This window comes from Balaenoptera ricei, chromosome 18, assembly GCF_028023285.1.
Source record: "Balaenoptera ricei isolate mBalRic1 chromosome 18, mBalRic1.hap2, whole genome shotgun sequence".
NCBI classification, from domain to species: Eukaryota; Metazoa; Chordata; class Mammalia; order Artiodactyla; family Balaenopteridae; genus Balaenoptera; species Balaenoptera ricei.
Window position 1 is genome coordinate 71,858,584 of NC_082656.1, and position 27,556 is coordinate 71,886,139.

General features: G+C 43.9%; 1 protein-coding gene across 3 annotated transcripts in view; it reads left to right on the forward strand.

Moving 5' to 3' along the window:
• The window catches only part of FARP1 (FERM, ARH/RhoGEF and pleckstrin domain protein 1), a 291,438-nt gene that overhangs the window by 165,645 nt on the left and 98,237 nt on the right, over positions 1 to 27,556 (forward strand). For all 3 annotated transcript variants that reach the window (XM_059903280.1, XM_059903281.1, XM_059903282.1), the window contains exon 3: positions 19,906 to 20,010. In XM_059903280.1, the coding sequence (XP_059759263.1) occupies positions 19,906 to 20,010 (105 nt within the window). The remainder of the gene's footprint in view (positions 1 to 19,905; positions 20,011 to 27,556) is intronic.

The following is a 27,556-nucleotide window of genomic DNA, read 5'->3' on the forward strand; positions in this document are numbered from 1 at the left end:
CTTTTTCGTCCCACAAAACTGCAATACATTTGTGAGCACCCAAGGGACTTGACTTGAGGAGTTCATCATACTAGAAACTCAGTGACTTCTTTGGGTTGGTGACTAAAATGACCGTGATTAATCACAGTACTTTTTTTCTTTCAGCTGGGAAATGTCGAAGGGATTTATTCTCTCCATAAACGCAATTCATTTGATAGTCTCCTTTCTTTTCCCTCGGGGCCAAAATTGGATCCAGTTTATGGGAAATCCCAAATTGTAGGCCTCCCCCTCCTTCACTCCTTTCAGTACTAATCCTACTAATCTTTAGATTTTTTTCAGTTGTCTTTTTAATATCATGTGTTTCCAGTTCTGTCCCTTCTTAAACAGACTTAACTAACCATTTGTGGAACTTTTTTCACCCCCTCCCAAAAGTGGCAGACTTCAAGTTTCCTTTAAATTGTAACGATAACATGGTTTTATTTAGTTGGGGAGGGGGTGGTGTGTGGAAGAGAGTGTGGAAAGATCTTGAGTTCTGGATGCTGGGGGAAGAATTGGCACAGTGGTGGACCTGGACAGACATCCTCTACCAGCTGCAGTAGGAAACCAGCTGTCTTCTACAAGATAAATATTTATTTGAGATACAGATTGCCAGTTCATCTGTAAATTTTGTTGTGCAAATCATTTGTGGGCACGTACACGCACACCCACACGTGCGTGCAGGTTACCGTTAATTAATAGATCTGTTTCATTCCTTCTGAGTTGCTTGCACCATATTGTGTCAAGTGATTTTCTATTTCCCCACTGGATCCCAGTGTGTCTTTGTATCTGGTGGTACCTGAGCTTCTCTAGATACAGAATATCCTGCCTCGTATTATATAACTGTAACCTTTCTTTAAAAAAGAAAAAAAAAAGCTAACCATGGGCCCACCCAGGAGTAAGAAAAGAATTAGAAGGCAAGAGGGAGAACTACTACTATCTGGGATTTGGGGAGAAGAAAGCACCACGAGGCAGGAAGAGCAACCTTCTTCCTGAAGCTGGCATCTTCTCTCCCATCCCATTTATAGTTAGACCCTGTTGGAGGTGGCAGCTCATTGCTTTCCAAGACAAACTGTTATGCAGTTGAATACTTTCATTTTAGGATATTCATTCTCCCTAAGCTAAAAATCTCCTTTCCTGTAAGTTTTTACTTTCCCTTTCCCTTAGTCTTGGAGCCCCAGCGTGTCCTGTTTCTCTGGCTGGAGCGACAGCCTGGCTCTCCATTATCAGCCACAGGGTTGGCTGCTCTAGAGTTTGGAGTCAGCTGCGTCCACAGTATTTGTTGTTGGAACGGTCCCGGGTTTGCCGTTCTTAGGAAGCGGAGAACTTGGTGTTGTAAATTTTGCTAACGTTAAATTTTCTTTTCTGGCTCCTGTTTCTGCTACCTGCTAAATCTCCGTGTCCCGTACCTCCCTTCCTGAATCCTTCCGTACCTCAGAGGTCACCTCTCTGCAGAAAGACAAGAGCAGATGTATGCTTCATGGATGGTCATACTCCCAATGATATGGGTACAGTTCTCCTCCCACTATTCTTCTTTCAGATGTAAAATTTGTTTTGATATAGTGCCCAGAGGTCTTAGTTTGGTCTGCTGTAACAGATACAATAGACTGGGTGGCTTATAAACACTAGGAATTTATGCCTCACGGTTCTGGAGGCTGGGAAGTCCAAGATCAAGGTGCTGGCAGATTTGGTGTCTGGTGAGAACCCAGCCTTGGTTTCTAGATGGCTGTCTTCTCCCTGTGTCCTCACACAGAGGAAGGGACAAGAGAACTCTTGGGGATCTCGCTTAAAAGGGCACTAATCCCATTCATGAGGGCTCCACCTCCTAGTACCATCACACTGGGGATTAGGTTTCAACATGTGAACTTTGGGAGGACACATACATTCAGTCTTTTGCACCAGGGGGGCTGAGTTTATGCACCTGTTGTTGCAGTAAGAGAAATTATTTCTTTCCTGTATTTCAACAGCCATCTTCCCATGAATACTGAAACAGTACTTCTAGAAATACATATTTAATTTTTTAAACAATATCATTAGATCCGTCTTTACACTCAGCTTATTATTGATTTGATTAATAAAACCATTGACCTTTGTTCCTTGTTCTCTCTCTTATGTAGTGTTCTTGGTATTTGGGTAACCATACGATGTTCCTAAAAATGAAAGCTTCTGCTTGCCTCATTGGCTTGCTGACTAAATTCAGGTTAGGCTGGTCATTTTTGGAGTAAACAGTCTCTTTAGCACTCTGCCAGCTTCTTCATTCGTGAACTGTTGCAGACTTCTGAGTGGAGAGTTACAAGCTGAGATCCAGGGGAAAATGCTAGGCCTACCTATCTTGCTAATGCATCTTGTACCTGTGAAGGCAAAATCAGGTTCCCTAATTCAAAATTACACGTGGGTCAAAAGTCATTGATAAATCAGAGAGGTACCCTCTTGAACACACACTCAGAAGATCTTTCAAGAGCATTTATCTTACTATTTATAGCGTTTCCAGTTTGGTCTTGCTAGAGCTGTCCTACAGAAAGAATTTGTAGCTGGGGAGTTGCTACAGCACAGCATGTTGTTTAGAGTTAATGTCTTTATGTGTTCAAAAAAAAAAAAAAAAAAGAAAGAAAGAAAAAACTGGAACCACCAAGTCTGAAAGCTGCACTTTGTTCCCAATACCCTGAAACAGCCACCGGGCATTTCAGCAGAGAAAACAAAGCTTGTTTTATCGCTGCTCTTCATAGGTTCGCCTGACAGGCTTGGAGGCACATTGAGCTGAAACGGAGCTATTAATGATATAATAAATGCTTTTGAAATTTTTCCATCGGGCAATCCATCAATAGATTTGACTGTTTTGAAAAAATGAATGAAAATCAAACATAAAGGCGCACATGGCTCACCCTACTTGGTAATGAATAAACAGATGCCAAAGAACATTCAAGTGCATGTGTGTTGCCTGCCTGTAGTGTGTTATTTATGCTTTATACTTTTGTTCCATGCAATTAATTAAACCAGGCTGGCCTATAGTGTACTTAAAGAAAGAAAGATTTGTTTTCACAGGCTCAGACTTGGAGATTTAGTCTTCCTTGCTTTCTTTTCTGTTTTCAAATTGTGGTTAAAAACACATAACATTTCCCACCTTACCCATTTTTAAGTGTACACTTTGGTAGTATTAAGTATATTCCCATGCTTGTAAAACACCTCTCCAGAACTTTTTCCATCTGCACGTCTGAAGCTCTACCCCCTTTCCCCCTGATAACCACCATTCTACTTTCTATGAATTTGTTCCCTGCTTTCTTTTCCAAATATATTCATTTCTGAGTCTTCTCTCCCGCTTAGGTGTAATTTGGGCTAATCATGCCTTTAAGGAGGAGAGACCAATCCGTAATTTTCACAGAGGTTTCGTAAAATAGAGTGCCAGCATATACCCGTGAGTATATGGGCCTCTAATTAGCATTTATTTTGGCATCACTGTTTAAAATTTGTTAAAGTCATCTTGCATGATGAACTAAGAAATTAGGCGGTGAAAGGCCAATCCAAGCTTTAAAAACTAGACCTTTCTCCGGCCTCTCTCCACCAGAATTGAATCTTAAGTACCCAATTTCTAGGCAAACTTGTGAACTCTATTTCTTATCAGGGTGTATTTAATTTTCAACAGGTGACAGACTCTCTCAAAAACATGCTTATTGCCCTCTGGTATTTTAGTTTAATTTGGCTTTAGCACTGATGTAATTGTTTGTAAATTGGGACAGAATGCATTTAACAAGTTCACACCATTGACAGAATGCTGTCACCCCGAATAACCCAAAATTGAGGGGAGCACACTGAGTTTTCAGTTGCGTGCATCCCTTGCTGTTTCTCACCACTGCAGGTGAATGTTTCGAATGCTATTGAACCACAGAGGACTGTTTTTAAAGATAGTTCTTATTGCTTGCTTTTGTTTTTTCAGAAACATCTGTATGTTTCAAACATGGCTTTTCTCTCAGTGGTGATATTGGGAGACCGTAGGCTGCCCACGTTACTGAATTAGAATTGGGCAGGATTTTGTATAAAATACATGATCTATACCTGTGCTTTTTATTATATACCTTACATTTATTTGCCTTTTATTTTCCCACCACTCACTCTGAACAGCGGTGATGGTACAGAAAATTGAAGTATCACTAAAATACTGATTGCTGGGATGTTCTACCTTTTTAAAAAATTTTTTTTTAAAACTTTTTATTTTATATTGGGATATAGCTGATTAACAATGTTGTGATAGTTTCAGGTGCACAGCAAAGTGACTCAGCCATACATATACATGTATCCATTCTCCCCCAAACTCCCCTCCCATTCAGGCTGCCACATAATATTGAGCAGAGTTCCCTGTGCTATACAGTAGGTCCTTGTTGATTATCCATCTTAAATATAGCAGAGTGTACATGTCAATCCCAAACTCCCTAACTATCCCTTCCCCACCCGCCTCCCCGTAACCATAAGTTCGTTCTCTAAGTCTATGAGTCTGTTTCTGTTTTGCACATGAGTTCATTTGTATCATTTCTTTTTAAATTCCACATATAAGGGATATCATACAATTTCTCTTTCTCGGTCTGACTGACTTCATTCAGTATGACCATCTCTGGGTCCATCCATGTTGCTGCAAATGGCATTATTTCATTCTTTTTAATGGCTGAGTAATATTCCATTGTATATATGTACCACATCTTCTTTATCCATTCCTCTCTCAATGGACACTTAGGTTGCTTCCCTGTCTTGGCTGTTGTGAAGAGTGCTGCAGTGAACATTGGGGTGCATGTATCCTTTCGGACCATGTTTTTCTCCATATATATACGCCCAGGAGTTAGCACATCCTGTTGTTAACTCATACCAGCTCTCAGGTTTTGGCTCAGTGCAAGCCCCCTGTGACAAAACCTTGTTTAAAAGTAGAATATCCCGGGCTTCCCTGGTGGTGCAGTGGTTGAGAATCTGCCTGCCAATGCAGGGGACACAGGTTCGAGCCCTGGTCCGGGAAGATCCCACATGCCGCGGAGCGACTAGGCCCGTGAGCCACAACCACTGAGCCTGCGCGTCTGGAGCCTGTGCTCCGCAACAAGAGAGGCCGCGATAGTGAGAGGCCCGCGCACCGCGATGAAGAGTGGCCCCCGCTTGCCACAATTATCACAGGGGGCTTGCACTGAGCCAAAGCCTGAGAGCTGGTATGAGTTAACAACAGAATGCGCTAAATCCGAGGCATCTTTCTCTTTACCAAATTTTGAAATAATCACACACAAGAGCAAACTAGTGAACCAGTTCAAAAGAAAACTGAAATTCCAGACACTCCAGAAGCACTGCATCAGGAATGGTCAGCACATTGGTGTAGTCTCTGAACAGCACTAAAAAGAACACAAACCCTCCTTTCCTTTCACATATATAGTCTATTCATAAAAGCCATCTGAAGGATAAGGCAGAGAGGCCCCATGGCCAATTACTGTTTGTGATGTGACGGTTTCACTGTGCAGTACAGACTTCCCGTAGGTGTTTCTGTCTCTGGGTGACTGTTACATGACTTGATTTGTTGCACATCGTGCCCAGTTTCACATATGTTTCCTGATCAATAGAATGTCGCCTTTCATTTTCTCATTTTCCTTTTAACATTTCCCCTAAGGTTGGCCTTTCATGAGTGGCTTCCATGTATGGCTTTTGGAAGATGTCAACTCTTTGGGCAACAATTTCTTGAAATAAAAGTATATTCTCAAATTGGCATAAGAATCTAGACCCCAGTTTAGAGTTGTTTTTGTTAAGGACTGTGCTATTATAGTCTCTTCGTGAGAATTGTGGTTTTTAAAATGGTTTCATTCATTCATCCATCCGTTCAGCAAATCTTTACAAGCACCCTCTGTGTATCATGCTGTTCTAGTGAACAAAACAGACAAAGATTCATATTCTGGCAGAGCGTGCATTCTACCAGAGAGAGACTACCATGTATGAGGAACATTACGGGGAATTCCCTGGCGGTCCAGTGGTTAGGGCTCCACGCTTCCACTGCAGGGGGCATGGGTTCGATCCTTGGTCGGGGAACTAAGATCCCGCGTGCCGCGGCATGGCCAAAAAGAAAAAAAAAAAAGAAAGAAACATTATGAAGAGATGCACTGTTTTGGGTGCTAGAGAATGATAACTGAAAGGGAAAAATGAAAGAAATAGACCAGAATAAGAGGATGGAGGTGTGGGGATAAATTGTAGTTTTAAGTAGGGTGCTTAGGATCAGCCCCATTGAGAAGCTGACATTTGTGCAAAGACTCCAAAGAGGTGAGGGAATCATCAGCGAGGATTTCTGGGGAGAGAGCCTTCCAGGCAGAGGGAGCGGTCAGTGCAAAGGCCCTGAGGCTGGTGTGTACCTGATACACTGAGAATGGCTGGATCACAGTGAGCAAGGGGCGGGGCGGGGGAAGCAGTTGGATATGACATCAGACGTGGGTGACAGGGTGACATGGTGATGCGGGGTGGAGCAGGTCCCCTGGGACCTTGTTTTCCATTGTAAGAACTCTGGCTTTTGCTCTGAGTTTTGAGCAGAGCAGTGACAACATCTAATTTAGTAGATGAACTGTTTCTGATAGAACTGACTTGAGAAGCTATTTGGGAATTATTTATGTAATAAGTCAGATGGTAATCATAAGTGACAGAAGTCAAAAGCAGCGGAGAAATACAAGGGAACTGTCCTGAAAAAAAGTGTCAACAAGGTATTCAAACTGGTGAATTCGAGAAGAATGCCATAAAAGAGTAAGCAGCATGGTTTCCAAGTTCTCATGTGCCACGAATGTGTGTGAGGTGTGTGTGGATCAGAATTGTTTCAGGGGCGCGGGTTCCTTTTCCAAACTCTTCATGCTTCTGAGACTCTCTAGGGATGCATGGGGTTAGAGGAGATGGAGGATTTGACGTCTCCAGGGGAACCTGATCTTCAGAGTCCCCTTGGAATCATTGCTCTACTGCAATTAGTTCCTTAATTAAATCCTGGCTGGTGGTCAGCGTTCCTTTCTATTGAGTTTATAAGAACTTAAAGAATCTGTATGTAAACCGTGCAGAACGATCTTGTATGTCAGTGCTGTGGTTTATTAACACTCAAGGCGCTTGTTGTCTGATACTTAAAAATGCATTTTATTCAGGCTTTTCATTCCTTCTAACAGACGGGTCGTATTTGGGGATGTGCTGTCTGTACTTTTGTTGTATACTTATTTGTAAGTTTCTTTTGCCGAATTCTAGGGTCTATGTGCTTGTATTTCGTCTTATTCTAGCGACTTGCTGGCAGGAAAGGACTGTTATCAACAGTGAACACATCCAGTTTTTTATCGCTTTTTAGTGCTTTCCTAGTTTGTACATCATACAGTCTGTTTCCCACCCCCCTTTCTCTAATATCAATGGATATTGATTCCCCAGTCCCTCATCAGAAGATACCAGAATATAAGGACAAATATAAATTTTATTTCATAGTGGTTAAAGTGTAGTGAGGCTTAAAAATGCTTAAGAGGGAGTTTGCGTAGCTACCAAAAGTTGGAAATAACTTGGAAAAAGTTTCCGCTAAAATTGAAGCATAATGGTTGACTAAGATTTCTTGAGTCTCTGCTAAATGCGTGCCCTGGTGCTTGGCACTTGGTGTGTATTTCCCTCATTTGCTTCTCCCAGCCCGCTCAGTAGGGGATATCACTGTTCCATTGCTCAGAAGAGAAAATCAATGCCCAGCCTGGGCAACAGAGCCTGGCATGGAAGTTATAACCTGAGGACACTAGAACCCGTGTCTTCCCACTGTGCTGCTCTCAAATGTAATCTTGCACGTTTTTATACATATAGTAAGTAATGGTTTCGTCCACTGGAAATGCCTCAAATGTTAGGTTCGCCTCTATCTTTATGATGAAAATACCCTGTATGGTACTTGACTTTTTCTTACCCCTCACCCCTAAATTTACCAGCTCCTTCCAGACTGTCAGTATTTGGGAATATTTTTTCCTTTTTTTTTTTTTTTTATTGTGGTAAAACACACCTAAAATAAAGGTGTAAAATTTACCATCTTTAGCATTTTTAAGCATACGGTTCAGTGGCAATAAATACATCCACACTGTTGTGCGTCCATCACCACCATCCAGCTCCAGGCCTCTCTTCATTTTCCCAAATTGAGCTCTGTCCCCACCCGACTCCCTGCCCCTGGGAGCCACCGTTCTACCTTCTGTCTCTTTTAGATATGCATCTTGTATTTTTGTTCTGTACTTACTTGTTTTTTTCCCCCCAAGTCTGGAGCTTCTGGGCTTCCATTCATCTGAGCTTTCCAGTTTTTCAAAGGAAGAGAAGTCCTAACTCTGCCTAAAACTCTGACCTCCTTGCAAATACATGAACGTCTATTTATGGGCTGGAGCCCACCCCACCCCCTATCCCTTCCACAGTGAACAGTCTCTCGAACCTGAGAAGTGCATGAAAAAGATGGAAAAATAATAGTATTTGTTTGGGAAGTTTTCTGGGGACTCCAGAGCCGAGGAGTCTTAAAGGATCTGACAAGCTATGTTTTCACCCTTTGATTTACATATTTTTAATTTAAAAGCCTTCTGCATAAGAAATAATTTTAAAATCCCTTTTCAGGATGGGGAAAATGTGCTCATTCTCCCTACTAATTGAAAAATGTTAAAAAATGTTTTCTGTTGAAAGCGTCTGTAAACATGTAAAATGATTTTTCTTTCACTTAATGTTCTTGGAGGTTCTCCAAGAGCCTTGGAGATTGGTTCTGAGGAAGGTCGTGTTTCAGAGACATGACCGAAGAGCTCGTGTGCACGTGAAGAAGGATGAGAACCGGGAACTACGGGTGTCGCTGGGTTTTACAAAGGCTTCACCTTTCTGTTCAAATGTTAAGCTAAATTCAACCAAATATCTGCTTTTCTTCTTCCTTTGGGATAATAATTTTGGAGGGCAAGGTATGATATTAGGTGTATTTTCAGAAAGTTCAGGCTCAGGGGCCTGAATGCACTTTTGAGATTTAATTAGACCACAGAGTCCAGAGAAAAAAGTGCCAAAGTAAATAGACATGAGAAAGAGGCAAACATGTTTCTGTTGCTGGAAAGGGTGCTATGCTTCCCTTGAGCCGTCAGAATCTAGTTTATACTTGCCTTATTCAGTATCTGCGGGCTGCTTTATTCCCTGTCTAATGGATATTTAAAGGAACAAAGTGTCAAGCAAGATTTTTTAATTTCAGTAAATCTTGGGCTTTTTTTTTTTTTTTTATCTACTTCTAAAAGTGATCAAAAGCCAATGAATTGCTCAAGGTCAAGAGTAGACAAACCCTGCACTATGAATAGCCAAATTCTCTATAAACATTTTTCTTTTTTTGTTCACATATTACAGGTTTGCAGGAAATCAGTAGAAATCTTCTACCACGTCTGCACATGCACGCGCACACACACACACACACACACACACACACACACACACACACACACACACACAAACACAAAGTCTTGGAATGAAGGAAGATGGGCAGTTCTGTACTAATGACACTGTGGTTCTAATGTAACTAAATTACAGCAAAGGAGCTGAAAGGATCCATTCTCTCTGCGGCCCGGAGTCGGGACTCTGAAATCCAATCTGAAGTGTGTTTAATGAGTGTTCTGAATGCTGGGGCTCAGTGTGGAGGGAACAAGGAGCACAGTATGTCCCCCACCCCAGACACCGTGGCCACCCTTGGAGCCGCAGCGCTGAGGAAGAAATGCTGCGTTTGTGCACCCAGTAGGTGGGCAGGCCTCAACATTTAGCTACTTTCCCCCAGAATGAAAGACTTGTCCCGGCTCCCCAGACTTTGGTTTTATAATTGTAGTTCCTGTTCTTGCTCTACTTGGCATCTCACAGCAACGGTGATCACAGTGTTTGCAGCCAAGGCTGCTACTGGGTCCACTGTTGGGCTTTGAGTCATTTTCCTCCGCCCCCTCCGCCCCCTCCGCCCCCTCCTCCCCCTCCCTCCTCCCCCTCCCTCCTCCCCCTCCTCCCCTTCCTCCCCCTCCTCCCCCTCCTCCCCTTCCTCCCCCTCCTCCCCTTCCTCCCCCTCCTCCCCCCCACCCCCTCCTCCCCCTCCTCCCCCTCGTCCTCCTCCTCCTCCTCGTCGTCGTCGTCATCATCATCATCATCATCATCATCATCATCATCATCATCACTAATACCCAGTAGAGTTCGCTGAGTTCTGGGTACCATCCTTAGGCTTGCTGTATACTGAGTTGTTTAATCTTCACTACACCCTATGAGGTGTTTCAGTCCTGCTCCCATTCTACAGAAGTGGAAGCTGAGGCCCAAAGAGTAACTCATCCCAGGTCACACTGCCATGGAGTGGAGATGGGGAATTTACAAGAAGACAGATGCCTCCAGAGTTTGTGTTCTTAATAATTATATTATACTGCCTCTCTAAGAACCCCAGGGGCTGGAGACACAGCTTGAGAAACATCTCCCACATTTCCGCTGTTCCATTTCTTGGTTTACTAAGGAGTCCTGCCTTTGCAGCAGGTCACGACTGGTTTATGTGACACTCACCCTGGCCTGCAGGGGCTGTGCCATACTACGGTCACACCTACCACATATATCAGACTGTATGTCCTACCGACCAGCTTTGGTGCCCCAAGTTACAGCAGTTGCAAATGTCAGCCTCTTCCCTTGGTTTTACCAGCAAGTTTTCTCCAGGACAGTTTGTGCATCATCAGAATTAGGGGTGGAAGTCTTGAAGGAGGTAAGAGGGAAAATAGACTCTGAGGCTCACGGTTAGGAGTAGATTCTCTGAAGCTGAGTTTGAATCCCAGCTCCACAGCGAGTGTCACCTTGGCGCCAACTCTGTGTCCTCTGGCCTGGAGTGTCCCCGGGGTGCAGCTTAGGTGCATTGTGGGCGTGCAGATGTACCGGTCCCTCCGCCCCCAGGGCAGCTGCATCTTAGACATTATTATTGATGTCCCATAACGGGATTTGGTTGGGACTCTGTACTGGCTTCCAGTGTGCTGTCTGAAAGTCCTGAGCCATTCTGATTCAATAGCCTTTGCTTTTCTCTCTCATAACTTTTAGAATCTTCTTTTTTTTCCTTGGGTTCCCAAACTTCCCAATAATTTGCATTGAAATGGATTGCGCTCATTCCATGAGATACTCTCTGGCCCTTTTTCTATCTTGAAAGTCACTCCTCAGTTCTGGAAATCTCCTTATATTATGCTTGCATAATTCCCCTTCCCCTTGGGTCTCTCTGTGTAGGGGTCACATGATTCAGATGCTGAGCCTTTCTAAATGTCTCGTGTCCTCCCCTCCCCGCTGCCACCCCTTGGTCGCCTGGTGTAGGTTCTAGGAGAGTTTTCCACTGTATCTTTAAACTCTCCCAGTGACATCTTAATTTCTGCCGTGCTATTTTTCATTTCGAAGAGCTCTTTCTTGTTAACCAAATAATCCTTTTTATAACCTCCTGGGGTTATGTTAGTTATAAACTCTGAGCTATATGAGGATACAAATTACAATGTTTTTAAAAGTGTTTTACTCTACCCTGCCTTATCGGAAGTGCTTGGCGTCTCCCGTTCCTGACCTTTTGGGTAGTTCTATGGAATTTGGCTGCTTCCTTATTGCTGCCTCTCTTCTCCTCTGTAATTAGACTGCAGTTTTCTCCTCTGTCATCTTCTAGAATTTGGGGGAAGTCTCTTACCCGCTGTGTCTTCTCTCGTTTTCTCAGTTTCCTATGAATTTATTCCTTTTTTCATTCTTGTACTGTTTCTTTTAAGCAGGGTTTCTGGGTGCCGTGGAGATGAGCTGCGTGTATTCAGTCTGCCATCTTTAGCCACAAGTGTCACCTTCTTAATCATTTATATTAAGCCCAGTCTGGCAGTGGCCTTGTGCTAAAATTTCTAAGAAGAAAATGTATTTATGGACAGATCGGTGAGTTCCTATGAGATTTCTCCAATTGTATTCTTGGATCTCTGCTTCACTGGCAGCTCCTGACTACATGCTGAGGGGTCAGGAAGGGGGAACTCTGGACGGAGAGCTGGTTGGTGGGAGCGTGCGTGAGCTGGGTGACTTCCCAGCCTGGACCCTGCGCCTCGCCCATCAGTGGTGGAAGGGTCCAAAAGAGACTTAGAGTGTAGAAAGAACTTCGACTGTGGAATAACTGCTCACATCTAGAGCAGCAACAGTAAAAAGAGGAACAACTTTTAACAATAAGCAGGAAAAGTCAATTATCTCCTATCATGAGTCTACTACTTGCTGAGTTTATTTGATTTTTCCAGTTAGAGAAATTTCCAAGGCCAGAATGTTTATGTTATCCCCGATCCACTTACCACGTTATTATTTCATTGTAATCTCTTCGTTCGAAAGGAACAGAGCAGGATGTGATGGTGTCGTCTCTGCCCCCATGTGGCTGAGAGGTGGGTCACAGCACTGCGGAAGGTGGCTGTATGAGTTTGCTAGGGCTGCTGTAACAAAGCACCACAAACTGGTGGCTTGAAACATCAGAAATTTATTCTCTCACAGTGCCGGAGGCTAGAAGTTCAAAGTCAAGGTACCAGCAGGGCCATGCTCCCTCCGAGACCCTGGGTGAAACCCTTCCTTGCCTCTTCCAGCTGCTGGTGGGGACCATCCATCCTTGGCATTCCTTGGCTCACAGCCACGTCACTTGTCTCTGCCTCTGTCATCACATGGCCTTCTCCCTGTGTGTCTCTGTCTTCACACCATCTTATAAGGACACCACTCCTGTTGGGTTAGTGCCCACCCTAATGACCTTATCTTCACTTGATCACATCTGCAAAGACCCTGTTTCCAAATAAGATCACATTCACAGGGACCAGGAATTAGGACTTCATATCTTTTTGAGACACAATTCAGCCCATAACAGTGGGTTTGGTATTTTTTGCAACGGTTGCGTCTCAAGCTGGAAGTTATCCCGAGATGGAGATTGCAGCCAGAGACCGCCAAGTGCGCTGGCCCTGCCTGGTGGGGGTCCACGTATCAACACGACTGGCACCTGGCTCTCAAAGCAGAGTCTTTGCAGCATCCACTGGGAGCTTGTTAGAAATGCAGATTCTTGGGCCTCACCCCAGCCCTCCCGAATCAGCACCTGCAGCTTATCAAGGTCTGCAGGTGATCGGTGGGCACACAAATCGGAGAAGCACTGCTCCGAATCACCTCCAGCAGAATTCTAGGGCAGAACAAGCATACCTGGCTATGGACTCTGCCCTTGGGGACATGGTCACACACACACAGATGTGGTAGCCAGACTTTCCATCCCATGACGTTGCAGAGACATGCCTTTGGGGTTGGGAAATGGGACATCCTCCTCAATGTCAGCCCATTCCCCTGCCCTTAATTTTATAAACTAACATTTCCCCATCACAGTAGAAGCAACAGTATAGAGAACTTGTGTTACGTGCTAGGGTCTTTGCTAAATACTTTGCGGTCAGAGTTTTATTTAATCCTCACAGTGATCCTAAGGGGTCGACAGTATCTCCAGTCCTTTCATGGCTCCACCTCCTATAGACTGAATTGTGTCCCCACTCCCCCAAATTTCTATGTTGACACCCCGACTCCCAGTGTGGCTGTATTTGGAATAAAGAAGTAAGTAAGGTCAAATGAGGTCATAAGGGTGTAGCCCTGATCCGATAGGATTAGTGTCCTTATAAGAAAAGACACTAGAGTGTGTGTGTGCGCGCTCCCCCCACCCCTCTCTCTCTCTCTCTCTCTGACATAGCACTTACCATACCTTCTAATTTAGCTGCTTTATTCTCTAACCTCCGACTCAGCGAGAGATACTTGTTGTATTGATTTCCATTCCCTTAGCCCCTAGCACAGTGCCTGCATGTGGCTACTCACTTGACAAATGTACCCCAGGCTCCATAAGCCATCATGGTTGTTAATACTTCTACCCACCTGGTCAAAAACCGCCAAAGGGCCAGGAGGAAATCTGCCATGTTAACGACACCCGTGGTGAGGATTAGTGGGTTATGGAAATTTGAACAATATTCTAATAGGTATTAATGGTAGGAAAAAGGGGCTGAGGCCTTTGAGAGAAAGCCATTCCCTTCTGCTGGAGAAGAGCATGCCCTGGTTGTCTTGGTTACCTTAATCCCAAAGGAGAGAAAAACAAAATACTTCCAGAAACAGCTCTCTTGAAACCTCAGCAGATGCATATTTTGTAAAGTTGGTCAAATGTGATCTTTATCGATTTCTGTCTATGAGATTATTTCAGCAAGACAGATTTTAGCTTGTATCACGTAGGGTGACTCCTTTGTTCAGACCCTTTGAGGAGGTGGGGAGAGGGTGTAGAAGACACCCCCAACCCAGAAAGAATTGTCTTTATTCTTCTAGAGGAAAAAGAAAATACTTCCTCATAAAACTTGATGTCATAGAAATAACCTGAAGGCAGAGGCATATTTTAAAGGCACAATAAACCAAAGGGACTTTGATTCACAGTTTTTAATAGCTTGAAGCTCTGTGTGAATGTTCATACTATTTATTATTCAGTACTTAGTTGCCAGACACTCCCCAAGAATGTAAACCTCCTCCTAAAATTTAATTTTATAGGATTCCATGAAAAGCCTATTCAAAATGGAGAAAGCAGTGGGGACGCACAATGAGCAATCAGCCATCTTATTTGTGCACTAGATTAAACTTCAGATGCCTCTTGGAGCATAATTTAAAGTAGCCAGTAAGAAAAAAGTGATAAAAATTTGCTTATGTGGTTTCACTAATAACCGGTTTGTTCTCCAAAATATGACATATAATTACTATTTGGTTTCTTTTCTGTAAGGAGTACACTTCTGGACTATTTTAATCAAGACTGGCCATGTGTGGGGTCAGCCAGACTTAGTTTCTTAGAGGGTGTAGGAGTCTCAGAGATCTGCCCCCTCAGCCCCAGTACAAACACTTGGGGACAATTTGAAAAACATTCATCATGAGGTCCCTTTCATGTTAAACCATTTCTAACAGATACAGGTTTTCAGATGAAGCCTAAGTGATTTGATTTTCCTTCCTCATGTATGATAATTTGTGCAGCCATAAATATGTGTGTGTGTGTGTGTGTGTGTGTGTGTGTGTGTGTGTATCTTAAAGTAAGTTACGCTTTGAGAAAGTACGTTTACAGATGAATTTTCCTGAGCGTCTCCTCTTTGTGTTCTGCCTGCCTAGTCTACGGTGTTGCCACCTTTCCCCACATCCAGACTTTACTGACTCATTTATAGGTTTGTTTTAGCAACAGAGGGCTGGTGGATTTGTAGCTGTTGAGCCCCATCATCTGTCTCATGCAAAGCCTGCCCCGGGTGCATAATTTGTGGTTACTTCCAACGATGTTCATATCATGCCTTTTTTTTTCGCCAGACATGTAAAAGAACCTTTTGTGCTGAGAAATATTAACAGCCTTTAGCGCACACCCGGATATTCACTCATTCTCCCCATGTGATACGGCTCTTCACAGCCGCTCAACTTGAGCTGGGTCCTACCCCTCAGTGTTTCTCGAAGATCTAATGTAAAGGAAGTGGATTCTTGATTTTCTTGTTCTTAAAAATAGTTTAAACGGATGCTATTGTGAATAACCCTCTTCAGTCATTTGTATGTAGATGTGAACACCATCCTCAGTTACTTTTTTTTTTTGGTCTTTTTATCTGCATTTTTAAATTTTGGTAAAATGAACACAACAAAAGATTTACCATTTTAGCCATTTTTAAGTGTACAATTCAGTGGTATTAAGTACATTCACAGGGTTGTGCAACCATTGCCACCATCCATTTTACATTCTGTGGTGTGATTTTTGAGCAGAATTACTTTTAATGTGAAGTTCAGAAAATTCATTGGCGGCAAGTGTAAAGAAACGAGGCTGTAGCCTGAGTGAATCCACTGTTGGAAAGAAAGAGGGGATAATTTTTCTTAAAGAATGTGGATAAAACTCTTCCTGCTTCCCTTCTCTGAGATGCTTTCTCTGAAGCAGAATTCAGCCCTGGGTGCATTGATTAAACCCAGACATTTCTACACCAACCCCTAAAAGAAAGGGAAACAGTGTCCCTGAACTTTGGTATCGTGAAGTCTGTCTAGGAACATCTTAGGCCATAGCTGCCTGGTGTACATTGGGAAGTTAATGCCGTGTCCATTTACCCGTGAAATTGTCATCTAGTGACTGCATTTCAACCCTTATAAATACTTTCTAGTAATTCTACATGCTGGCTTTCCTTATACCCCTGAAGATAGCCAATGTTCACAGGACAATTCATATAATGCATTAAAGACATCTATTTTACAGATGAATTTTAGGAACTATATAATATTGTTCAAACTCTAAATTAACTTCTCCCTATGTAAAAATTTGGGTCCCATTGAAAAGTCATTTTTGCATCAAAGATTTGTACAAAATAATAAATTTTAAGGAAAATTTTAAGACTTGGGACCAGGCTTATATATTAACTAGATTCCAAGCATCTATTTCCAGCCTCTTATTATTACCAAGATATGCTCAGTATGATCACAAAAATCTCTGCTGACTCAGTAAAGGACCTGATTCAGAGGGTAGCTCTACCTCTCCTCGGGTGCTCCATGAAGTGCTTAGTCGAACGTCGTTCCATAAAGGCGTCCATTGTATGTTGGTGTTTTACTTGTTTAGACTTCCAGCGTTGAATTGTAAAGTCTCATTTCCCAGACTCTGTAAATCTAGATGAAGTTATCAAATTCACTTAGTTCCAGGAATTCTCTGGGAGACGTGAGTGCTTGCCAGCTGGTCAGATAAATTGGTGGTTCAGTTTGTAACAAATAGGAAATGTCAAGAATGGTGAGAAAGAAGAATGGTGAAACTGGAACGTGGTCTTCTCTTAAAAAGATCTTATGATACAGGAATTCTTCCACAGCTTCTTAGCACCTGGCCCATTTCTATCATGTTCTTACTAGCTAGCCTCTGCAGATTTTACTGGCCAGAGAAGAGGACCTCGAGCAAGTAGCCATGCCTAAGTTATTCATGCAGCTCTATGGAGGCAGGTGTGAGGAATTGAACTCAAGACCCCCGTGAGCCCGGCTGGTGAATTCCCAAGTGCTCTCAGCATGACCGAGGGTGCGTTGCTTTGACAAAGAAGTGGGAAATAAGATCGGTGACCAGTAATCCATTCAGCTGTCAACACTGGATAAACGTAGGGGTGTGTGTGCTGGGGTAGCGGGGGGGATACGTTTGACAGACAAGGACGGGGTTGACACACCATTACACGTTAGTCCTGCCATCAGGGCGAGTGAAACGACTCTCCTGGTGACCCTTGGACCAGGCGTTCAAAGTCTGGAGCCTGGTGAGTTTGGGATTATCCATGGAGACTACTGCATGCCCGTAGATAACTGTGAATATCTTCTGGATTTCAACCATGAGGAATATGGGAGCATAAAGTGGTGTCTGTTTTAAAAAAAAAAAAAAAAAAAAAAAAAAGAAAGGTGCTTTATCGCTGGACACGGAAGCATCTTTGCTGGCTCCTCAGGTCACGCTGTCGGGTGGCCTAATGAATGTGCCCATCATTGTACTTGTCAGGCTCTGACTGCTACTGCCAGTTAGTCTCCTGGGTTACTAATTGGCTCCTAAATTGCTCTGCTCTTAGCAGAGGGGAAGTGAAAGTATAAAACCGGCAACTGGAGACAACACTGCCTTGAAACATTTTTCTCGCAGCGTTTGATCTGTGTGGTGAAATCGGATCCATTTTGCAAGTGGGTCGTTAGGAACCTACCGGACAGTGAAGAGAAACCAAGGCATATGATTCTAAGCTCTTTAGGGTAGAAAGGGAAGATGATATATATGAACCCACTTTCTACCCTAAAGAGCTTAGAATCATATTCTCTTCACTGTCTGGTAGATTCCTAACGACCCACTTGCAAAATGGATCCGATTTCACCACACAGATCAAACGCTGCAACAAAAATGTTTCAAGGCAGTGTTGTCTCCAGTTGCTGGTTTTATAGATTCAGGGTATAGAAAATACGTGTTATAGTATTGATTTCAGCAGACATTGAGGGAGTGCCAGGGGCTGTGCTAGCCAATAGGAACAGAAAGGTGAACAGGTAGCCCAGAGTTTCACTGGGGAGACAGACTCGTAGATGTTTAACTACAGAGAATACAGTGGAATGAGTAATTGTATTCATTTGTTCATTCATTCATTTCAACAAGACTGGTTGGCATTTAGGCATCGTGGGTAAGGCGATTAATAACCTATGGCCTAAAATAAATAAATAAATAACCTATGGCCTTTACCCTCAGTTCCTGTGAAGTCTAGATGAGAGTCTATGCAAAGTCTAGAGAAGAAAGCCGTACATTCTGCCACATTTGCGGGGGGGTGGGGGGCAAGAGGAACAGGGACAGGCTTTCAACTGCCACAAAAAGGACATGGGATCATGAGTTGAAAAGTTACAAAAATGCACACAAATATTTATAGCAGCTTTATTCACAATTGCCCAAACTTGGGCAACCGAGATGTCCTTCAACAAGTGAATGGATAAACAGACTGTGGTCCATCCACACAGTGGCATATTATTCATCAATAAAAAGAATAGAGGAAACTTAAATGCATACTGCCAAGTGAAATAAGCCAATCTGAAAAGGCTACATACTATACGATTCCAACTGTATGACATTCTAGAAGAGGCAAAACTAGAGAGACAGTAAAAAGATGAGTGGTTGCCAGGAGTTTGGGGGGTGGTGAGGGTGGAAGAAGAGAGCACAGGGGATGTTCAGGCTGGTGAAACTCTCCTGCGTGATCCTTTTATGGGGGCTCTATGATAGTATGCATTTGTTGAAATCCGTAGAACGATACAGCACAAAGAGTGAATCCCAGTGTAAACTATGGACTTTGGGTGGTGATAACGAATCAGTATTGGCTCGACAATTGTAACAAATGTACCATACTAATCCAAGATGTTAGTAAGTGGGGCACTGGGTGTGGTGGGGAGAGGTGCGTGAGAACTCTCCCCACGTACTTCCTGCTCAATTTTCTGTAAACCGAAAACTGCTCTAAAAAAATAAAGTCTGTTATTTTTGTAATTTATTAAGTATTTACAGTGGTGTGTTAATTTCTGCTGTACGGCAAAGAGATTCAGTTGCACATATATATATACATTCTTTTTCATATTCTCTTCCGCTATGATTTATCACAGGGTATTGAATATGGTTCCCTGTGTGATGCGGTAGGACCTTGTTTATCCATTCTATATATGAGTCTGCATCTGCTAATCCCAAACTCCCAATCCATCCCTCCTCCCCCGCCTCCCCCCCTCCCCCCGGCAACCACAGGTTTGCTCTCTATGTCTGTGAGTCTGTTTCACAGATAAGTTCATTTGTCTCATATTTTAGATTCCACGTATAAGTGATATCATATGGTATTTGCCTGTTTTTTTTTTTAATTATTTATTTATTTATTTATTTATTTTTGGCTGTGTTGGGTCTTCGTCTCTGTGCGAGGGCTTTCTCCAGTTGTGGCGAGTGGGGGCCACTCTTCATCGCGGTGCGCGGGCCTCTCACTGTCGCGGCCTCTTTTGGTGCGGAGCACAGGCTCCAGAGCGCAGGCTCAGTAGTTGTGGCTCACGGGCCCAGTTGCTCCGCGGCATGTGGGATCTTCCCAGACCAGGGCTCGAACCCGTGTCCCCTGCATCGGCAGGCAGATTCTCAACCACTGCGCCACCAGGGAAGCCCCTTGCCTGTTATTTTTAAGGGGGGTAGTGCCTGGCATTGTGGTAGGGAGGAGATGGCAGAGATCAGCACGTGAGTGTGAGGGCAGCACGAGAAGGGAATCGGTGGTGGGCACGGGGCTGGGGACCAGGGTGTAGCGGCGGTGCCTGGTGGCGAGCTGGTACAGACTCGGGCATGGAGAGGCTTCCTGTAGTGGGAGCTGCGGTTTGCGTCCGTCGCTGCCTGTCTCAGGGCGTAACTCCCGCTGTTTCTGTTCCCAGCAAAGAGCCCCCGGGAGAGCGCTGCTGGATGCGGTGTGCAGCCGCCTCAACCTCGTGGAAGGAGACTATTTTGGCCTCGAGTTTCCCGACCACAAGAAGATCACGGTAGGTGATGTCCATTGGGATGTTGCTGTTTCACCGTCTGTTCGACTTGGGGGAGGGAAGTAATGGGGACCTTCCTTGGCCATACGGAAGTGTACAACAGAAGAGGTACCCAGAAAGCCCTTGATAGTCTGTTTTTGAAAGTAACGTGTGCATATGATTAGCAAGTTCAAAGAGAATACCCAGTGCAGGCTGTCCCGCCTCACCATCTCCCTCCACCTCTCCCTCTAAGAACCACCATCACCAGTGTCTTGTGTATCCTTCTGATAAGAGTCTGTGTATATGTGAACACAAACGCGTAATTTTTTTTTTATACTGGGGTGTAGTTGATTAACAATGTTGTGTTTAGTTGCATTTATTTTATTTTTATTTTTAAATTTTATATTAGGGTATAGTTAACAATGTTGTGTTTCAACAAACACATATTTTTGAAATATGATAATGTGAGGAAACAATACACAATGCCCTATACTCCACCCACACACCGTTCATATATCTTGGACATCTTTCCTCTTAAGCACATAGAATCCACTTTCTTCCTTTTCACAGTTTCATGCTGTTCTGCTGAATGGATGTGCCATAACTTACAACCTTGGCTGTAAAGGGTGGGATACTTAGGTTGTACTGAATCATTTGCTTTTACAAATGATGCTCCAGTGAACATACTAATGCGTTCATGTTTGCATTCGTGGTCAAGGGTTTCTCTCAGTAGTTCAGATCCAAAGGCACGGAAGTTGCATCATCCGTGGGTTTGAGCATCTTAAAGTTTGCTAAATATGTCATGTTGTTCTTTAAAAAGGTTTCACTGATTTGAACCCCAAATTTAGAACATAGAGTACTGTTCTTTTTTCTCTTTTGGCCGATGGCACTTTCTTAAGGCTGTATCCTAGTCTACCTCTGATGAGATACCCTGTTAGGGTGTAAGTTCATGGACTGCATTTCTATTCCGTGCACACTGAGTGCCTGGAACTTCTGCTGGCCCCTGCACTGGGGATCCAACAGGAGTGAGATGGAGAGAATGTATAATCCAGGTGGGGCATCAGCCTAAGTCAGTGGCCAGTTCAGGACATGTGGCAGGTGGTCCACTGGAGCCCGGGGGCATTGGGCAGTGGGAGCAACAAACAACATTTGTGTTCAGGAAATCCTTCACAGATAACTGCGAAACAGCGTCCTATGAGGCCAGTAGGAGCTGCCCTGATAGAATGTTCCAGGGAGAGGGGGCACCAGACGCCCAAAGACCAGACAGCAAGTGGGCTATTCAGAAACCTGCAGATAAGGCTGAAGTTTAGAGCTGAGGGAGCAGGGCTCCGCTGAGGGAGGTGAGAGAGAGCACAGGAGCCAGGTCTATCTGGAAGGGCTTTCTGCCCCATTGCCAGCTAGTAGAAACAGAAGATGAACCACTCACTTAATTTCAAGTTTTCTAGCAGTTATGTTCAAAAAGTTTTTAAAAAGTGAAATTAATAGCCTGTTTAATTTGATTTAACACATCTAAAATCATTATCATTTCAACATGTAATCAGTCTCAAAACCTACGAATAACAGATTTTACACTTCTTTTCCTGCTAAGTCTTTGAATCTGATATGTATGTGACACTCACAGCCAGACCAGCTGTATTTCAAGTGCTCGGTGGTCGCGTGTAGCTAGCGGCCCTTATATGGGACAGCACAGTTCTGTACCGAGCTAATGTGTTTAGGAAGCTGGTAATGCGTTTTAAAGGGAGCGTGGGGGGATTCCCTGGCGGCCCAGTGGTTAGGACATGGGCTTTCACTGCCGTGGACCCAGGTTCAATCCCTGGTTGGGGAGCTCAGCTCCCACAAGCCGCGTGCAAGACACGGCCAAAAATAAATAAGTAAATAATAAAATGAATAGAAATAAAGGGAGTGTGATACGGTCTGATTTATGGCTTAGAAAGACAACTGTAGCCAGATGGGAGTCGGACAAGAGTCAGGGGAGCTGTTCGGGGTTCATGGTATCAGGCTGGAGATGGTGCTGGCCGGGGCTGATGCAGAGTCTGGGCATGGCTGGCGGGAACTGGTCCTGCACCTAAAGACATGCACAAACTGTGTTTTCTAGACATACGTCTAACCTCTAAGCGCTCTTTGCCGGTTTCTAGTGCTTACGTTGACTCGGAGCTGCCCTGACTCCCGGCCCTCCTTCTGGTGTGGTGAACGACCACAGACGGGCCACGTGTAATTCCACATTCATTTATGCATCTAACAATTATTTTGTGCCAGTGCTGTGTCGTGCATCACACTTCATACCGCAGAAGACACCTGATATGAAGGGACAGTTACTGTTTCCAGTCATTAGAGGAGCCTGCTTAGGAAGGTTGACAAGGAAACAAATAATTATCATACAGTGTAGCAAGTTCAGTGGAACATTGTTTCATAAACTTGTTTTATGTTAAAATAATGATTCTCAAGACACTTGAAGATTCGTTCTCTCATTATTTCTAGCAACTCTGCCTGCATAACTCAGGGTCCCAACGGCTTTCCTGACTCCAGTCTTGTCCGGTTCCAATCCTGCTGGAGTTTCTTTTCTCAACTGTAAATTAGCAGCGGTGAGGGTACCAAGACTGAGAATTGTTCCGTATCTGGGTCAACCAATTAGCTAATGGCAGAGCTAGGATTCTAACCACCTTCTTCTGACCTCAAGTTCAGTGCCTTTTGTGTTGACCTTGGGTGCTTCTCTTTTGCTAGGGTTTACAGACCTGTTAATCTTTCAGGGTACCTCCAGGGCTGACTTGTTTCAAGTTTTATCAGGCTTGACTTTTGTGATTTCACCGTTTCCTTATCATATTGTTTAGGAATGTGTTCAACTGCAAAATTCCCTAAACCCATTAATGATGACTGAAAAACAGATATTGTTACAAATAAAGGCCACTACCTGAGTGCTTACCATGCACCAGGCTGCTGTAGTTCCTGTGGACACAACAGCAAACATGGCCCATATTCTAAAGCAGGGATCAGCAAACTTTTGTCAAGGGCCAGATAGTGAATACTAGAATAGGCTTTTCATGCCAGAGAGTCTCTACTCCAGCTATTCAGTTCTACCCTGGCAGTGTAAATGAATCGGCATGGATTTGTTCCAGTAAAACTTTATTTATAAAATAGGAAGCTGTAGTTTGCCAACGAGTGCTCTAGGAAGTAATAGCTCTGTGCAAGGCATCCTAATAGGTTTATGTACACTATTTCGTTTATTCTGGTTCATTTATTCTAGCCCATTATACCTCCTTTTTCTGATAAGGAAGCTCAGGCTTAAAGAGTAAGTCATTTTCAACAAGGCACACAGCTGAGCAGTGATAGATCCAGGATTCAAGTTCAGATCTTTCTAAATGCTCTCAGTCACTGTTCCGCTCTGACCGTGTCTCTATATTTTGCTCTATGTCAATTTCAAATTGCAACCTGAAAGCTAATTTCATATAATTTTAAAAATAGGTTGTTTTAACAAAATTGATCTGTGGTATTAGATGGGGTGGTGCAAATGGGTACAAGGAGGGCTTCTGGAGTCCTGGCCATGTTCTTTTTCTTGATCTCAGTGCTTGTTCTATGGGTGCAATCAGTTTGTAAAAATTCAGTGAGCCATACCCTTGTAACATGTACACTTGTAACGTGTACACACACACACACACACACACACACACACCTTCAATAAAAGTTTACCCCCAAAATGCAGTGAAATAAAAGCACACGGGAACAGAAATAATGACCAAAAAGCACCCAGAGGCTGGCTGATGGAATCTGTTTTGGAAGAGCCAAGGTCGAGTCTTGATGGGGTGAACTGAGGGAGAGCCACTCACGTGTGAGACTAGTAAACACTAGCTGCATTTCACCTCTGCTCTCAGATTAACTTGCTTGAAGATTTAAGGTTTACATCCTAGGGTTTTTTGTCTCCTTCCCAGATTCTGTCAGTGCTGACTTCCTCGCTGGGTGTTGTATCATAGTGGTGGGCCAGCCCCCAAACCCCTGCTTTGCCTCTTAGCAGCGGGGTGACTGGGGCAGGTTGCTGGCGTTCCAGTGCCTCACTTTGCCTGAAGGTAAAATGGGGACGATAGTGCCCATCTCGTGGGGTTTTTGAAACGATCAAACACGGTATCTGTCAGCATGTAGCCCGGGGTCTGGGAACTATGTATGTAGTGTTCAGAAAGTATTAGTTATGGAAACTATCATCATCATTTTCATCATTACAGTTTTTTGTGGTCAAAAACAGATAACATGAAATTGATCATCTTAACCATTTTCAAGTAAGTCTACAGTAGTACAGTGGTGTTAACTATATTCATTGTTGCGCAGTAGGTCTCTAGAACATTTTCATCATGTAAAACTGAAACTCCATACCCATTAAACCACAGCTCCCTTTCCTCCTCCCCAGCCCCTGGTAACTACCATTCTACTTTCTGTTTCTATGAGTTCAACCACATTGGATACCTCGTGTAAGTGGCACCATGCATTATTTGTTGTTTTGGGTCTGGCTTATTTCACTTAGTGTAATGTCCTCAAGGTCCATCCATGTTGGAGCATGTGTCAGAATGTCCTTTTTTTTTTTTTTTTCCTTTTAATATTTATTTATTTATTTTTGGCTGCATTGGCTCTTTGTTGCCATGCTCCGGCTTTCTCTAGTTGTGGCGATCGGGGGCTACTGTTCGTTGTGGTGTGCGGACTTCTCATTGTGGTGGCTTCTCTTGTTGTGGAGCACAGGCTCTAGGTGTGAGGGCTTCAGTAGTTGTGGCTCGCGTGCTCTAGAGCACAGGCTCAGTAGTTGTGGCGCATGGGCTTAGTTGCTCCGTGGCATGTCGGATCTTCCAGGACCAGGGCTCGAACCCGTGTCCCCTGCATTGGCAGGCAGATTCTTAACCACTGCGCCACCAGGGAAGTCCAAGAATGTCCTTTCTTTTTAAGGCTGAATAATACTGCATTGTGTGGGTAGACCACATTTTGCTTACCCACTCATCTGTTGATGGACATTTAGGCTGCTTCCCCCTTGCTTGTTGTGAATAATGCTGCAGTGAACATGGACGTGTTGTCGTTATTATTTTTAATACTACTGTTGTGATCATTACCTCTGCCAGGCTTCTTTTGGGAGGCTGCTCACATATCTGACAAACCAGCAGGAAGCATGGTTGCTCTCAAAATGCCCAGACATGGGCTGTCACAACTGGTTTTGCCCATTTATCTCTACGTAATACACGGGAAGCTAGTTGTTCCCCCAAGGTCCCCGGCATGCAAGGTTGTGGACCTTTATCCCTGGGTGGTAAGTTCAGGCAACTCGCACTGCAGCTCAGCCTTTCACCCCTTTCTCATCACTTCTATCACGTAAATAGCCCATGTCAGAGCGTTCTTCATAGTAAAGGTTTGAAAAAGCTTAAGGGGAGAATGAGTGCTTTCCCTGGTCTAAGATGTGTTTCTCAAGATTGGAAATAAACTAGTGATAATTAGTAAGTAATCAATTGTGCTCTACCCTCAATTAGACTTGCCCCATGGCTTGTCAATTAATAGAGTTGATGGCTGTGTTTACATGCAAGTCGGGCCCGTGTTGTCCTTGAGTCTAGGCAGCTGCCCCGTGGGATTGCCCCACAGAAGCAGACAAGTCTTTTAATCGGCTTTTTTTTTTTTTTTTCCCCATTGATTTGCCTTCCCATGGCAGAGACGCTGTTATTGATCTTAGGAATCAAGACCCTTTACTTAACATGCCAGCTAATGGGTACCTAGAGTCTGAAGGCTGGTAAAAGGCCGGAGAGATGCTGGGTTGCCATTGAGGTGGGTGCAGAGAGCGCATTGTTCTTGGGCTTCTAGTGTGTTCCCTGGACTCTGCTATAAACTTCGCTTCACGTCATTCATTCTCCACATCAGGGGTTGGCAGAAAGAGCCACAGTAAACACGTTAGGCTTTGCAACCCATACGGTCTCTGTTGCAGCTGCCCAGCTCTGCCACTTCAGTGCAAGGCAGACATAGATAATGTAAATGAACGCTTGTGGTTGGGTTCCAGTAAAACTGTAGTTACGGGCATGGACATTTGAATTTCGTAGAGTTTTCACACGTCATGAAATATATGGCTACTGTTGAGTTTTTTTTTTTCCCCAACCGCTTAAAATCCCATCTTTGCTCTTTGCGCTGCAGCAAAACAGGTCGTAGGCTGGATTTGGCCCGTAGGCCTTTGTTTACCGTCTCTGCTTTATAACATTTCTCCGAGGTAGGTACTTTATCATCCGTGTTTTACAGTGAGCAAATTCAGTGTGAACTGCATAACCAGGGTTATGACCACGAGTCACACACAGGCCCGTCTCAGGCGATGCAAGTTCTCTCTGCTTCACCCGGCTGCCTTTCCTCACATCTCCCCATCTCAAAGAGCTGCAGACACCTGGCCAGCAGAGATGGGTGTATATGTAAGATTTATCTCGTGGGCCTATTGGGGAGAGTGGGAACAGCTCTGTGTTATGGCCTGTAAATCTCTGTTTAAACATTTGCTTTGTCATTTAGCAACTGGGTAGATTCTGAACTTCTTCGATTTTGTACTTTATCTGAAAAAATTGGGATTAATAAATGACTGTTTTACAAGGTTATTATGAGGATTAATTCAGATACTTTACAGAGTTGAGCCCAGCAGGCTTCCCGGCATAGCAGTCAGTCAGCCATCTGCTGTATTTTATTCTTGCATTCTGGCTCCGAAACCAGTGAGGCCGGCCCGCCAATATTTCATGAAAGCTACAATGCTCAGTGATCTGATAAACAACTCCGGTTTTGTATAAATAAATATTGGTAAAGGGACTTCTCTGGTGGCGCAGTGGTTAAGAATCCGCCTGTCAACGCAGGGGACACGGGTTCGAGCCGTGGTCCGGGAAGATCCCACATGCCGCAGAGCAACTAAGCCCGTGAGCCACAACTACTGAGCCTGCACTCTAGAGCCCGTGCTCTGCAACAAGAGAAGCGGCGGTAATGAGAAGCGTACACGCAGCAACGAAGAGTAGGCCCCGCTCGCAGCAACTAGAGAAAGCTCACGTGCAGCAACGAAGACCCAATGCAGACAAAAATAAATAAATAATTAAATAAATTAAAAAAAAATACTGGTAAAGCTCAGGAAGAAAACTGACATCTTTTCATTCATTTTATAATCTTCTTTACGCCAGGAAAAAAGTTTTACCCTTGGCAGGTGTCTTAGCTTAGGCTGCCATAACAAAATACCATAGAGTAGGTGGCTTGAACAACAGATGTTTCATTTCTTTCAGTATCAGAGTCCAAGATCAGGGTATCAGCATGATCAGATTCTGGTGAGGATTCTTTTTCTGGCTTGTAGACGGCCACCTTCTCACTGTGTCTCAAAGAGCAGAGAGAGAGAGAGAGAGATTTCTTTCTCTTCTCATAAGGCTGCAGTCCTGTTAGATCAGGGCCCCACCCATATGATGTCATTAAGCCTTAATTACCTTCTAAAGACCCTGTCTCTAGATACAGTCACATTGGGGGTCAAGGCTTCAACACAGGAATTTGAGGGACACAACTCAGTCCATAGCAGCATGCATGTTCTCTAGGGGCCTTGAGGTCATAGAACCTACAC